Source organism: Mustela nigripes, chromosome 10 (genome assembly GCF_022355385.1).
Source record: "Mustela nigripes isolate SB6536 chromosome 10, MUSNIG.SB6536, whole genome shotgun sequence".
NCBI lineage: Eukaryota > Metazoa > Chordata > Mammalia > Carnivora > Mustelidae > Mustela > Mustela nigripes.
The window spans coordinates 21,491,689-21,508,690 of NC_081566.1; the positions used below are offsets into that span (position 1 = coordinate 21,491,689).

General features: G+C 35.4%; 1 protein-coding gene across 1 annotated transcript in view; it reads left to right on the forward strand.

Moving 5' to 3' along the window:
• HMCN1 (hemicentin 1) overlaps window positions 1–17,002 on the forward strand; it is a 458,039-nt gene that overhangs the window by 162,302 nt on the left and 278,735 nt on the right. The window contains 2 exon segments of the mRNA XM_059412784.1: window positions 12,076–12,247; window positions 15,163–15,269. Coding sequence (XP_059268767.1) covers window positions 12,076–12,247; window positions 15,163–15,269 — 279 coding nt within the window.

A 17,002-nucleotide genomic window follows, 5' to 3' on the forward strand; every position in this document is an offset into this window, starting at 1 on the left:
TGACATTTGAATGTATAAACTTGCTAAAGCTTTGTTTTTGAGTTTGTTAGTAATTCTTAAGAGGGTGTTTGGGAATATGGAAACTATGATGAGATCTTGAGTTTACTTAAAAATCAAAACATATTAGAGCAGACGTATGCAAAAGGCCTCTTAGTGATGTATGGCCTGGGGACAAAGAAGCTTGTCTATAACTTGACTGAATGTTAAAATATCTAAATAATGTATGAATCAGGATCGGTGCTAATCAATGTGACAACCTAGAGACAGTTAAGTCGCTAAGGTAAACAGTGTCCACCCAAATTCTGTCTAAAAGTGAGGGATCTTCAGCCATCTGAGTTAGGGGCTATTTGGTCCAAGATGGTTATGATTAGGGAAGCAAAGAACTATAGTCTATAGCCTGTAAGATTTTCCCATCTCCTTGAGAAGAGCATTTGGTATTGTGAGATTAATCAGCCAAATGCTATTAAATATTTAATATATCTAAATCCCTTCCCTCGTCTTTTTCCGAAACTCAACAAGCACATGACAGAAAGGTAGACTTAAAAATTTAAGTGTGTATGGAGGATGTCACTTTAAACCAGGACATAATTTGAAAATTGCATAGAGTCAAAATTATGCTTGAAATCCATTCAGTCACTTCTAAATTACTAGGACATAGGCCCTTAGAAGCTCAGAATCCAATTTATTTTTTTTCCTCTCTCCCCTTCTCTCTCCTTTCCTCCTTTTCTCTCTCCCTCCTTACCTTCTTTTTCCTTTTTCCTTCCTCCCTCCCCCTCTCTCTCTTCTTCCCTGGGTCATTTGGAATCTAAGATTTCTTTCAAAGGTAGGAATATGAGGGGTAATGGGCACGCTGTATTATAATCTTACAGTGGCTAGTAGCATGAGGTTTAGGGTTCTTTGCCTTTTTTGGAATCTTATATCTTATATTTACTGGCAATGTGTTACATAGTACAAAATGTAAGTAATTAGAGGTTATAGAAAACATTTAATGAAGTAAAATTTATAAAGTTCTTAGTACAGTGCTTAGCATACAAGTGCTTTTTAAATGGTAGCCATTATAGAATACATACATACATACATACATACATACATACATACATAAAATGGTAGCTTTCAAAACAACCACACAGGTATGATTTGGAGCCCAGAATAAGTCATCCTCTACAAGCCAACAGAGAAGTCATGTGGTCATAAAGTGTTCTGATTCCTCTTTGTAAATATATAAGTTGGTATTATCAATATTGGGAGTTCAATATATGTATGTCTGCCCCAAAGAAGTAAATCCTCTACCCCAAATTGATTTAGTCTCAGTTGAAATTAAGTTCCTGAACTTAAGAAACCGATCTTAAGCCCTAGTAAATTCTTCTTGGGAATGAATTCTGTATTTCGTGTGGTTTTTTTTTTTTTTTTTTTTTTTGAAAATATCTTGCTAATTTTCATTTGGTGTTTGTTGTAAGGGACTAATAGGATTTTTACATGTCAAGTAGAAACCAGATGATTTTATATTTTAGCTTCCTTTCAGTAAAATGGGGGTGGGAGCTAGATCAACTACTGTTCTTAGTTGTTATAAATTAAAATTTGCTCTAGTACTTGGGAATACTTTAGCTCATAGTCTCTTCTCTTAGTCATTCAATGACTATTAAAAAAAACACTTGAAAAGAGTCCATTTATGAAATACAAAATTTCTTTGCAGTGTGAATTATTTTATGCTCTAATTTATCTTGTTTAAGTAAGAATTTCAGATACTTCAAAAAAAATTTTTTTTGTTTAGTAATGTAAAAGACTGTTCTGTAGAAGAGACCGTACCTCTCTAAAGTTGTTTTTAAAAATTCTCCTCCTATCTCACTTTGAGAATCTGATGAAACTATGAACCCTCCTCCCATGTATTATGTCCATATACTTATACAATTCTGCATATCTAGTCGAGTGAAAGGCTAACTTTAATAGTACTCAAGTATCTCTTTAATTAGGGTGATTTTTGTTACTCAAAAAGAGTTTGAAGTAAGTTTGGACTTTTTCCTGCTTTGCTGTAGCTAGGAGTGAGAACACAGCTACTCTCTATATATAAGCATACACACATTTATGTATATATGTATAGACATAGCATATATGTCTATTCACAAAAGCATGTATTTATGTACTTATGTATTTCATAATTTCTTTAGCTTGAATAAATAGGAATAGTTTTTTTTTTTTTTTAAATATAAATAAATATTTATTTATTTGTCAGAGAGAGAGAGAGAGAGAGTGAGTGAGAGTGCACAGGCCAGAAGACTGGCAGGCAGAGGCAGAGAGAGAAGCAGGCTCCCTGCTGAGCAAGGAGCCCAAATAGGGACTGGATCCCAGGCCGCGGAGATCATGACCTGAGCCGAAGGCAGCGGCTTAACCCACTGAGCCACCCAGGCATCCCTCGAGGAAGAGTTTTAATGAGAGAATTGAATTCAGTGAGACTTTTCCATTCTCCAATAGAAAAAAAAAAAAGAAACAAATAAACAAACCAAAAGACTCAGGCAAACACAAAAGGAATCAATGGGAGATATGAATGAAAAAAAAAAATTTTTTTTTTTTTAAAGATTTTATTTATTTATTTGACAGAGAGAGATGACAAGCAGGCAGAGAGACAGGCAGAGAGAGAGGAGGGAGCAGGCCCCCTGCTGAGCAAAGAGCCCGATGCGGGGCTCGATCCCAGGACCCTGAGATCATGACCTGAGCTGAAGGCAGCGGCTTAACCCACTGAGCCACCCAGGTGCCCCCCAATTTTTTTTTTTTTAGTTTTACTAAGGTATAATTGAGAAAACTGTAGGATATATGAAGTTTAAATTGTGATGACATGATATACATAGACCTCGTGAAAAGACAGACATCCATCAACTCACAAATTTATCTTTTAAAAAATTATTATTATTAACATATGTTACTATTTGGTTAGAACATTTAAGTTCTACTCTTTTACTAAATTTCAATTATATAATACAGTGTTATCAGCATGCTATGACTCCTATGTAGAATCTTAAAAAAACAGAAGTCACACTTATAAAAGCAGAGAGTAGAAGAGTGGTTTCCAGGTCTGAAGAGTGTGGGAAATAAGGAGAGGTTGGTAAACAGATATGCACCTTCAATTAGAAGATGAATAAGGCCTGTGGGTGTAAGGTATAAAAGTTTATCTTTTATATTTTTACTATTTTAAAGTGTATTTTCTGGCTAAGTTTCCTTCATCATTTGTAACACATTGAAGTTGTGACACATAAGAATTTTATGAAGATAAATTAATGAAATATACTTTGACACTTTCAAATAACCAGCAGGAATGACTTCACTCTTCAAAAATGTCTGAAATGTGCTCTTATTTTTTCAGCTGTTGCACATTAGAGAACTTCCATCATGTTGAAGGTTTGGTAGTTTCATACACATTTTAGGTGTTCATAGAGTTGAAAGTTGAGGGTCGCTTTTGTCATCAGTCCTCTGTAGTGTCCCCACTGAACCCAAACTTCCTAGTGCTCTTCCCATTTGGAACCCTTCCTCCAACCTGTATTCTCTCTATGACTTGGGCAAAATTCTCATTCTACCGGAAAGTCTTAAAAAAAAAAAAAATCCAACAACCTTATACAAATTATTCCTTATTTTTCATACCTCTAGCACAAGCATTATATAGATTTGTCCTATAAATCACCAGTCATACTCGTTTATGAGTCCTTACTATTAGAAAAGCTCATTGCACGATTTTCCAAAGTAAGTATTAGAAAAAATAATACAAATGGGTGTTATTAGCAAAAAACCTTTTCAGATCTCAAAGGGTGACATCTCAAAGTGATTTGCTAAAATTTGCAAACTGTGAAATTGGGTTGGCCAGCACTGTGTAAGTGTACCCATCCTCAAGAAGAGACTCACATTAACCAAACTCGTAACAGAGTTGTATAAAATCAGAAGGCCAACTCATTCAACTATGATGAGAAATCTAATTGCCGTAAGTCTAGAACACTTGTGTGGACACGGCTAGTGCATTCACTCCCTGCAGGCACATATACAAGGGGGGCAGATTATCATCTGAAGGTTTCCTGGAATCAGAACAAGGGGAAATTTGTTCCAAGGCTCTATTCCAAGCCATTATGTATGGATATCCAAGCTCCTTATCACAGGATGATGTATTTCCTCCTTTGTGTAAGTTCTTGGTGGGAAGGAGCTCTAAGGGAAATGTCATGACTTTAAATTCCATGATAATCTGGATCTTTCAACTGAACTCCAGTTCCACAGATCCAACTACCTCCTTTGTACTTCCACTTGGATGTCTAATAAATAGAGGTCTTAAATTTAGCATGCCCCAAGCTGAGAGCCTCCACATCCAGCTCATTCTATCAACCTATTAAATCCACTCTCTCTGCAGTCTTCTCAGCCTTGGGTAATGGCAACAGAGAGGAATCAGCCTCAATCCCCATGTCCAGTCTTCAGGATACTTTGTCAAGCCTGGCTTCAGTAAGCATCCAGACCAGGTCACATCTCATTGCCCCACTGCTGCAACCCTGATCTGGGTCACTCTGGGTCATCTCTCACCCAGATTATTGCAGTGTTCGTATCTGATCTCCTTGCTTCTCTCCTTGAATTCCCTAGACTCTAATTTCAGCACAAAGGCTGGAGAGATCTTTTTAACACATGTCCTCTCATGTAACTCCTGAACTCTCCAGGCTTAGATCAAATCTGCTGTCCAAACACAAGAATATGTAGGCTCATAATACTATATACTTACTCTAGAAATGAAAGTGAGTAGCATACCTGTTGTATAATGGGAGTTCTCTGAATTAATGTCTCTGCAGAACACATTTCTTAAAGGGAAATTAATAAAATGTGCTATTTTGAAGCTTATGTGTATTATTAATACTCAACAATAATAGGAGCAATTGTTTAGATTTCATACCAACCAAGATTTTTTTCCAAAGAAGAATTTTTGATTGACATTGTTTACTCTGACATGGAGATATTTAAAAAACAGACCAACTTTTAGTAAGTTTTATTATTATTTTCCTACAGACAGTACACTTCTTTATTGCCTCCATTTAGGGTGACTGCTGACATTGTCAGCTTTTAGTATACTTTTGGCTTGGACTTTATCCCAGATGTAACTGAGAATCATTAAAACGTTTTGAGTAGAAAAGTGCATCACAGTTTGGGACTATATACTGAGTGTTTGTATTTTCATCTTGCTTACTTATTACTAGAAAGTAAGCTAGTTAATTTGTTTTTAATGTCTGTCCTGTTTATCCAACTAGGTTGTCATGTCTTATAAGGCAGGAAATATGTTTCTATTTCTTTGGTGTTCTTTATAATATGCTGTACTATCCTTTATGTTCAGTAGATGCTCAATAAGTACTTGGTGACTCTAAGAATATTCCGAATTATAGGCTCCATGCTATGCTGCTCAGTAGAAATGAACTTTGGCCTTGGGGCAGGGCAAGGGGGGTGAGGAAGAGGCTGTCCTGGTTATCCCAAGGATCAGCTCTGCTCTGGCTAAGAGAGAGATGATCTCTGCCTACCTCTGCTATGACATATATGTATATATCATATAGTATATATCATATAATATGTATCATATATATATATATATCTCATATATATATACATATAATGATAGCTTCATCATATGTATATACATATGATATATGTATATATCATCATAGATGAAGCCTGCCTCAGCTATTACATAGGGTCTACCACAAAAATGTAGCAAGTCTTTCTCACATCAAATACAATGTAGATTTAAAGACTTTAATATTTACATATAATTTAATTCTTGATAATTTGTTGCCCAATGGTGATAAAAACATACAGCTAATCAGAATACTGTTTTGCTTGCCACTTCTCATTAAAAACACCTGCATTGATTGTTGTTTTTCACTACTTATATTTCTGATTTATTCTTGAAAACTACCAGTTTTTTCTTTATTATACTTCAGAAGTGTACAAGATTACTGAGATCAAAAGGACAGCCCTGCTTCTTTCTCATTGTATGACTTACAGACTTTGGGATCTATGCCTCCATTTTTTTTTTCCATCTATAGAATGGAGATAACCATAACTGTGTTGAAGAGTTTTTACAAATTTGTTGGACCTGGCATGTAATAAATACTGTAAAAGTGCTTACTATTATTAGTAGTAATGCTACACCAATCTTTTTTGGAATGGGTTCTGATTATTAGATGGGTACATTTACACCTAACTCAGCCTTTTACGATGCTTTTGCTTTGTTGAATTCATTTTCTGACTAACTTTCTACATTTCTGAACTTGAAAATCTGCATCCAGTGCTACAGAAAAGCATACATGTTGGCATTTAAATAGGAAAAAAACTGACTTAATTTTAGAGGTTACTCCATTGGATTTTTAAATCCCAAGCTAACTATTCAAATAAAGAAAAACTTAAGAGAGCTTGGTGCTCACATTTTAGACCACACATGCAAGTTTGTACCCTATTCAGCTTCTGTCTTGAAAATTCAGCTGAAAATTCACCTGAGAGAGCGTTTGTCACAAATGAATACAGAGCCAAATGCTACCTTTTCACACACTCTTAAGTCTAAAAGTAAAGATCTGCCTTACAGTTAATTTCTCCTTCACTTTCTACCTCCCTCTTCCCATTTCCCCCTCTCTCTCACAAATGTTTATTAGGAATTTATTATACCCCATGTATGGTATTGGCTTCAGGAGATACGGTAGTGACCATGTCTGCCATGCTCTGTACTCTCTCTCATGGGACTTAGAGTTTAGTAGGGAAGAAAAACAATAAGAAATAATAACAAAATACAAATATATGTGTAATTTAATTACAAATTTTGTCTAACACCTTACCGTATTTCTGTTTTTCCAGTGAATGGAGAAAAGATATTCTGGGGAAATTCATTTGGATATAATTAATTACATTAAAAATCCTTCCAACTTGAATCAAAAAGAATAAAATACCTAAGAATAAGTTTAACCAAGGAGGTAATAGAAGTATATATTAAAAACTGTAAGACTTTGATTAAAGTACAAATAAATAAAATTGGCACAGAATCTGAATAGACATTCTCCCAGAGAAGACATCCTGGTATGTCATACTGGTTAACAGCTGTATAGAAAGATGTTCAGTATCACTCATCATCAGGGAAGTGCAAATCAAAACCACTATGAGATTCTACCTCACACCTGTTAGAACGGATCTTACCAAGAGGACTAGAAATAAGATCTAGAGAAAAGGAAACCATTGCACTCTTGAGGGCAATGTAGCCCTTATGGAAACTAATGTGGAGGTTCCTCAAAAAATGAAAAGTAGAACTATCATATGATCTGTTGATTCCACTTCTGAGTTTTTATCCAAAAAAAATGAAAACAATAACTTGAGAAGATATATGCACCTCCTTGTTTATTGCAATAGTATTTTCAATAGCCATACATGAAAGCAACCTGAATTTCTATAGACAGATGAATGAATAAAGAAGATGTGGTATATATGTACTTGGGAATATCTTTCAGCCATAAAAAGAAGGAAATATTGCCATTTGTAACAACATGGATAGACCTTGAGGACCATATTTCATTATGCTAAGTGAAATAAGTCATGTAGAAGACAAATACTGCATGATCTCACTTATAGGAGAAATCTAAAACAAAACCAAAAACAAAGCAAAAACTTAACTCATAGCTACAGAGAACAGACTGGTGGCTGCCAAATGTGGAGGGTGGTAGAGGTGAGAGACATGGATGAAGGGGGTCAGAAGGGACAAACTGTTAGTTATAAATAAAGTAAGTCTTGGAGATATAATCATTAATAGTGCTGTAGTATATATTTGAGAGTTGCTAAAACAGTGAATCTTAAAACTTCTCATCAATATATCCTGGTTTTGTGCTTTGAAGCAGTACTTGCATCTCATTCCAGAGTGGAACAGACATGAACTTAAAAACTTTTAAATACTGATCATTACATAGGATGCAAAATGTTTATACTAAGAGAGTATCTTCAGGAATACAGGGACTTATATTAAATATAATTATTGAGTTAGAATCTGTCTGGTTAAGTGTTTAAAAGGAGTAAGAACTCTTTTGAATATCAGTTTCCTCATCTATAAAATACAGGAGCTGTATTAGATGGTTTCAAAGTCCCTTTGAGTTATAAACTGGACAAATCATTAGAGAAACATTTTTGCATTATATAATTGTATAATTAATGGTTCCGTAGTGGTTTAAAACTGTTTTTAGGTTGGTAGAAATGCACCAATCCAAAGATTCTCACATTATTCTGTTCAATTTGTCATTAAAACAGAAAATCATTTCCAATCTCAGGAGTACATTTCTCATGGTTAGACAATTAAAGATTTTTTTTCTTATATGTGACAATGTAAGAGGCCAGAAACCCCACTAAAGGTGATAACGTAGCTTGCAGGGATCTACTTGTATTCATATGCTGGTAAAATCTATATTTTCTAACAAAATGGATTGCATCTGTTTTCAATTTGATTTTTCTTATAAGAGGATAAAAAAGTGATTTTTCAGAAGTCTGTACTGTATCTTTCACAAGTAATGTTATGATATATAGTAATCCCTTTGTGAAAGCCTCGTAAATGTTGATGAATTGGAAATGGGATTGAGTAAACCCAAAAGTGGTTATATTCCATTCCATTTGAACACATTTACCTTAGGAAAATGCAACTAAATTAGAAAGTCTTCCATTTTTATAAGAATGCCTAAAACTTAGTGATTTCTGTGCATATCTACTAGACAATGGATATATATCCAGTGATAGATTATAACCTCCCTGCATGGAGTTTGAAGGAAAGATATATTTGAGGAGCCACCCAGAGATAATACAATGCATTTAAAGAGGATGGGGAAAAAAAAAAAAAAAAAAAGAAGAAGAAGGATGTGTAAAAAATTTCTTCCATTTCTGTTGCATTTCATTGTTAAACTTGAGGTAATATGCAATTCTTGTTTTCTAATTCTTCTTTTCCTATTCAGTTGAGAATTATTTATAGCCACGTTATGTGTCTTGCCCTTAAAACAAATGTTCTATTCATTTATTCAATTTTTTCTTGTTCTCTTGCCTCTTTTGTCTCTATGCCAGACATTACCTCAAACTTTATTATCAGTCAAATTTATCAATTGCTTTCTGAGACAAGAAGCCAATCTTTCCCATTTCCTTGAGTTAGGCAGCCATGTTCTATGTATAAGAAATAAAAATGTCAACACTCTAATTATTAAAATGTGTTTTATTTGTGGTCAAATATTACAAGTCTAATCTCTGCAGCCATATGGACAGATTTGATGACCAAATGATCCATACATTTCTGCTCAATCAAGAACACTGAGAACCCATTTTTCAAATATAGCATCTGTTTCTTTAGACAATTATGTTGATATATGCTTCACTTCATATGTAAAATTCCTGGTGCCTTATCAAGTTAAAATTTGAGGAAGTATATCATTTCATTTTAGAGGTAATTAATTGTAATGAATTTGGTTTTTCTATTCAATTTGTCTATGACACCACTATAAGGTGTTTTTGTTTTTTGGAAAATACCACTTCAGTGTATTAGTCTTCTGCTTTGACCCCTTCAATAATTTTTCACTGGGGTGTTTAGGATAAAATCCAAAGATCATATCCTGACTTTCTGACAATACATAGTCTGCCCTTGAAACAAGCTTCCAACTTCATGTTCTGCTGCTTCTTCTGAACATTGAAGTAGCCACTTGGCTTCAATCATGTTCCCAACATATTTGGAATCTGTTTTTGTGTGGTTTTGTTTTGTTTTGTTTTTTTTTTTTTTTTTTTTTTTTTTTTTTTTTTGCCGTCCTCTCTTCTACCTGGAAGGACTTTGCCTTTCTTTTTTCATTTACAGAATTATTTTTTTTCCATTTTATTTTATTTTATTTCTTTTCAGTGTTTATTTGATGTTTATGCATGATTTTTTTCACTTGGCTTTTGAAGCCATTGTTGAAATATTCATTTAGGGGAAGGGAAGGGAATTGAGATATAGTGGGAAGGAAACCTGAATATGTACTATGTGGCAACTATATGATAGGCACTTTATATATGTCATTTCAACAAGGGATCCCTGTTCCCATAATATTCTTTTATCTAAGAAGGCATCATTATTATCATCATTATGACCAACTTCATGCACATTAGTGCATATCCCACTTTCATCATGTGTAGAGCATGTTACCAAGTGGTAACTTGGTATTGGGTATAACAAGATCAAAGAGATGTGGGTGGTTCTTTTTTTTTTAATATTTTATTTATTTATTTGACAGAGAGAGATCACAAGTAGGCAGAGAGGCAGGCAGAGAGAGAGAGAGGAGGAAGCAGGCTCCCTGCTGAGCAGAGAGCCCGATGTGGGACTCGATCCCAGGACCCTGAGATCATGACCTGAGCCGAAGGCAGCAGCTTAACCCACTGAGCCACCCAGGTGCCCCGAGATGTGGGTGGTTCTTGACCCTAAAGAAAAGACAGGAAGATTTATTTTAAACTAAACTAAACTAAACTAATTTATTTTAAAATAAAATAATATATAATAAAATAATAAACGTGCAAAAATCTTAGTGAACACTAGCCCAGAGAAGAAGGGAGTTTACTAAATATTGATTAAAATACTTGCTCAGTACCTGGAGAAGTACCTTGAACCATAAACTTTTGTTTTATGAATGAATACAATTGCCTTACTGTTGTTACTTATATGATAATATGTGTTAGCCAATTTCCTCCTTCTAGAGGACAAATATCAAGGGATAGTTTTTATGGAGAGTGAAGTTTTTGCACAGTATTTGTTGTTTCCTTAATTGTTTAGTGAGTACTGTTAATGTAATTTTAAAATGTTTTTATTTTGAATAGTTAGGCTATAGCTTAATATTCAGCTCTGTTTAGTGTTTCATGAATAATTACAAGGAAAATTATTCACAATAGGATATAATCTTGAAAGACATATGAACCAGAGAAAGATCTGAGGTGGGTTAAAGATTACCATGATTTAGAATTAATTGTAGTAAGTTTAATTAAGCAATACCTATCCAGACATGCTCTATCTGTTTGATGAGAAATTGCATTTGCTATTGCAGAACACTTCTGAGAACCAGAAATCAGTCTTGTTCACAGTGAGGCATTAACACGTTTTTATAATCCAATTTCTTAATATTTTCCCTAAGACTACTTTTCAAAATACACTACTTGAATTGGTTCTAATCTGAAATATTTTTCTATGATTTTAAAAATACAGGGATCATTTTTCCTATTGTTTTTGGTACTTATTTATTTTATTATAAAAAATGAATATTTTGCTGGTCTTACAATTATTTTTCAATATTTAATATTCTATATATAGTATAATATTCTATATATAATTAATGTATACTATATCCCAATAATTCATAGACCCAATATATTGAAATTGGATTAGATAGCTTGCTAATTATCTTTTAAAAATTGGGTATTAAAAGAAATCCAGAAAGAGAGAATGGTGGGAAAAGGGATCTCCAATATTGGCAATACCATGTTCTTTTTAAAGGTTCTTTCCATTTCTTTTGAAAAATATGAAATGTCTATAATATCTCTGCATACTTTTTAAAATTTTTTAAAATTTATTTTCAGCGCAACAGTATCCATTGTTTTTGCACCACACCCAGTGCTCCATGCAATCCAAGCCCTCTCCAATACACCACCCAACCTCCCACCCCCCACCCCTTCAAAACCCTCAGATTGTTTTTCAGAGTCCATAGTCTCTCATGGTTCACCTCCCCTTCCAATTTCCCTCAACTCCCTTCTCTTCTCTAACTCCCCTTGTCCTCATAACTGTCTTTTGGACACCACCATCTCATTTTGAATATATTATTGCAAGTAGAAAACCTGACATCTGAGCATGGGTTAAAGTAGCATTTTATTCTGATGCTGCTACAAGAACTAGAGGTAGGAAAAGGTTGCTGTTCACTGTGATGAAAAGAAACCAGGACAGGGAGTGCCTAAATTATGGGACTCACCAAAGCAAAATACTGCATCTAGAAGTCGAGGCTGTGTAAGACTATAGATGTTCCCGACACCTCTCACACTTCTTCTTTTCTCTTCTAGGTATTAAAATGGGTTGAGGAGGCAGTACAGTCCTCTAAAGTTCACCTCTTATCAACAGATCATTTGGAACAAGCTGTAAACACTTGGAAAATTCCTTTTGATCCCAGCCTAAAAGAGGTTACTGTGTCTCTGAGTGGCCCTTCTCCAGGGATTGAAATTCGCAATCCCTTAGGTGAGATATATCAAACATCATATGATAAAATACAAAAACCATAAAAGGTAAAAGTTTTTTTGTGCACTTATTTATGTCAGGTTAATTCTAACTTTATGAATAATTCAGCAAATGCAAAAGTGACTAGGAAAGATGTTTAAAAAGATGAAACTGTTTTAGTCGTAATTATTAATTGAATTACCATGAGATTTAAATAAACCTGAAACTCCTAATAATTTATATAGATATTGAGTCACTTAATTGTAGCTAAACTGCTTAAAAGGAAAAAAATTAAATTTGAGCCTAAAGTTATATTTTCCTAATTTATGTATGAGGAAATATTTCACAGTAACACGTTCTGTAAAATTCAGTATTTTATGTATTTTTAATGAATGACATGAAAAGTCTCCTTTTAAAACAACTGCCTAGTTCATTTTCTTTCTTTTTTTTTTTTAATTTATTTTCAGCATAACAGTATTCATTATTTTTTCACCACACCCAGCGCTCCATGCAATCCGGGCCCTCTATAATACCCACCACCTGGTACCCCACCTCCTACTCCCCGCCACTTCAAACCCCTCAGATTGTTTTTCAGAGTCCATAGTGTCTCATGATTCACCTCCCCTTCCAATTTACCCCAACTCCCTTCTCCTCTCTAACTCCCCATGTCCTCCATGCTATTTGTTATGCTCCACAAATAAGTGAAACCATATGATAATTGACTCTCTGTGCTTGATTGATTTCACTCAGCATAATCTCTTCCAGTCTCGTCCATGTTGCTACAAAGGTTGGGTATTCGTCCTTTCTGATGGAGGCATAATACTCCATAGTGTATATGGACCACATCTTCCTTACCCATTCGTCTGTTGAAGGGCATCTTGGTTCTTTCCACAGTTTGGCAATTGTGGCCATTGCTGCTATAAACATTGTGGAGAAAGGGGAACACTCTTATATTTTCTTTTTTAAAAAGATTTTATTTATTTATTTGACAGAGAACGTTCAAGCAAGATAGAGAGCACAAGCAGGGGGAGGGCTGAAGTAGGTGGTGTGGGGTGATGTGGGACCCCGACATGGGGCTCCATCCCAGGACCCTGGGGTCATGACCTGAGCTAAGGCAGCTGCTTAACCCACTAAGCCACCCAGGTACCCAAACTGCCTAGTTTTTTACCATATCATATTCTTTGTAATATTTAATTTTACAGAAGACAATTAAAGACCACATTCATGCTCTTATTAAAATAATATTTTGGGGTGGTTGGGTGGCTCAGATAGTGAAGCATCTGCCTTTGGCTCAGATCATGATCTTTAGGTCCTGCGATAGAGCCACGCATTGGGCTCCTTGCTCAGTGGGGAGCCTGCTTCTCCCTTTCCCTCTGCCTGCCACTACTCATGCTTGGTCTCTCTCTTTTTCTCTGTCAAATAAATAAATAAAATCTTTTTTTAAAATTTGCTGTTAAAAAAAAATTTACTGTTTTTCCAATTACATGTTACAAACCTAAGAATTGGCCCGATTTCATTACTAGTTAATATTATAATAAGACTTACATTGAAAAGTAATCTAGTAAAGATAAAAACCTAATTTCCCTACTGGTTGCATTTAGAAATATTTTTCTTATCTGTTGATGTTTGCAAAGTATTATTATTTCCATTGTGGTTTTAGTGTGTTACTTTTTTTTTAACCTATCTGTGAGGATTTATACATAGAAAGAGGGTAACTAGCTTTCTTATTTATTCAGTCTGAATCTTAGAGAATAGCTAATCCCTAAAAGAATACAGCCAAGGAAATTGTCTTTAAGGCATTCATACTACCAATCAAATTGTAATGTGCAAAACAAGCAAAACCTATCTTTCAAGACTCTTCCAGGTTTAGCCAAATAAATGAATTTGTCCATAGAGGTAGCATTCCCTTCTAATATCCATGCTACCCAGGAAAGAGTTGTGGTTTTCACAATCTGGATAATTAAAAATGCCCATATCCATTACATGATGGTTCTACTACTTAAAAAAGTCATTGATATTGACACTGATATTTTAAAAGTTATGTGACTGTAAAACTTTTGATGCAAACATGGGATTCTTTTTTTTTTTTTAATATTTTATTTATTTATTTGACAGAAATCACAAGTAGACTGAGAGGCAGGCAGAGAGAGAGAGGGAAGCAGGCTCCCTGCTGAGCAGAGAGCCCGATGCGGGACTTGATCCCAGGACCCTGAGATCATGACCTGAGCCGAAGGCAGCGGCTTAACCCACTGAGCCACCCAGGTGCCCCCAAACAAGGGATTCTTATAATTGATTAGTATTTTAACTGTAGAAGTAGTCCATAGGAGAGCCAAGAGTGAAGTCAATAACTAAACTATGGCTTACTTCCAAATTTGCTTTTCCTCTTCTCTAGGTTCCAACTATTAGATACTTGAGATAAATCTCAGGTCAGTAGGAGATGGTATCATGCTACTTCCTTCCACTGCCTCCTTTAAATATGACAATAAAAGCCTTCTCCTGTGCTCGCTGGAAAACAGCTTAACATTCTGTGCTTTGTGCACAAAAAGGCCCAAGGCTCTCATGTTAGTAATACCTTGAGTGATCTCCAAAAAGACATTTATTCTGGTTTACTGTTCTTGCCATCTATTAAATTAGAATGTCTCTAGTGACAGCACCTAACTTCTCAGTAGCCATAATAATTGTTATCTAATTTGGCTTTGGCAAAATGATTATTCTGTCAATTATTATTCTTATTTTTAGACCAAATCCACATGGCAAATGGGAATCTGATACTCCAGTGTCAATATCCAGAAACCAGAAATTAAACCTATTTTAGATTTAAATAATGTTTTGAGCTAAAGGCACAAATGTCCATCAGGTAACTTATATTAGAAATGTATACAGCTAACACACATAGCTGAAATAAAGATTGTACTTGTTACCTTTATGTCTTTTAGGGAAGCTGATAAAAAAGGGATTTGGCCTGAACGAGTTATTAAATATCCATAACTCTGCCAAGGTGGTGAATGTTAAAGAGCCAGAGGCTGGAATGTGGACAGTGAAGGTACGATTATCTTACAAAGTCTGTGTATTTTACTTTGTTGTTGGCATGTTTTATAAAGTGTATACAAGTTTATGTATATATCTTCCCTTGCAATCATGGAGAAAGCTTTTACTAAAGAGCAGTATATATAGTGCATTTGTAAAGGTGTTTTGATCCCTTGAATTTGGTAGTATTAAGTTTTAGTGGCCATGAAATGCATTGATGTCACTGCAGAGTGCATTTTTTTTAAAGATTATATTTATTTATTTGACAGACAGAGATCACAAGTAGGCAGAGAGGCAGGCAGAGAGAGAGGAAGGGAAGCAGGCTCCCTGCTGAGCAGAGAGCCCGATGCGGGGCTTGATCCCAGGACCCTGAGATGATGACCTGAGCCTAAGGCAGAAGCCTTAACCCACTGAGCCACCCAGGCGCCCCTGCAGAGTGCATTTAAATTTCTCAGGTAGTTTTCTGATGATTGGACCTGGAGATTGATTTTATTATACATTCCTACCTCCAGAACAGAAAGAGATAGAGCCTTTAGAGAATAATGGTTAGGGGCATCGACTCTAGTACAGGGCTACCTGGGTTGGATTCTCAGCCCTGCCTCTTAAAAGCCACATTTCCTCAAGACTGTTAAGTTCTCTGTGCCTTGCGTTCCTCCTCACAATGTAGAGATGGCAGTGATAGTTCTTTACTTGGTAGAATTGTGCTGAGAATAAAATTAAGATCTACAAATGAAATACTTAGTAGCATAGTTCCCATTACAAAGGAAGCACTCAAGTTCTGTTGGCTATGGTTATTTGGTGGATCTGCATTCCTAGTTTATTTTAACACCAACTGGTATTTGGATCCTAAAATACACTCAGTAGTGTATGTTCACTGTAAGCCTTGTGTTAGGGTGATATGAAGGAGAGAACATACACCCAGAATTCAGGATACGACATGCTGAAATCCAGTTCTGCTGCAAGTGGTACATGGGACCTACTGGAGTGGATATTTGAGTGACTTGTCCATATTTCCCAGGGTTTTCAGTGTGCTCTGGCCTACTTCCAACTCCCGTATCTGCATTACTGTGCCCAGGAGGATTTTTTTCTTTCCCCCAGAACAGAAGAAGGCTGTTCAGCCAGAGAATGAGACCCCTCAGGAACAGTTTTCAGTCTCTGCAGGAATAAGCTCCTGTTGTCCGCATGGGAGCAGGGTTAAAAGCACACTTTTGAGGATGCATTTCTTTTCCTGTATCATTTCTCCTCTTCCTATTAGCATCCTTTGTACCTCCAAAATAAACAACGTGCTCTAGAATCCTTCTGGGATAACTCAAATGAAGATACCCTTTGCATCATTTACTCTTGCTATCTCAGCTTCCCTACATTTAAAAAAAAAAAAAAAAAAAAGTGAATTCATGGACTCCTGGTTGAAGGGGTAGAGCTGTTGTCAAAGTGCATTTTACACCATAGCAAGTTGAGGCACCATTTTTTAATGCCAGTTTTTTTTTTTTAATTTATGTTTTAATTTCTTTTCAGTGTTCCAGAATGCATTGTTTATGCACCACACTGAATGCCAGTTTTTTTTGCTTTTTCCTTTTTAAAACAATGCCTGTATTAACTTTCCCAACTTAATGAAAGTTTCCACCATAACTCCATTCAAGCCCTAGAATATCGGTTCTTTATTCTCAGAACTCTCAGCCTTGTAGGAAAAGTAGAAACTGTATTATGGATGTTTTGGAAGGTGGATATTATGGGGTAAGAGTATAAGTG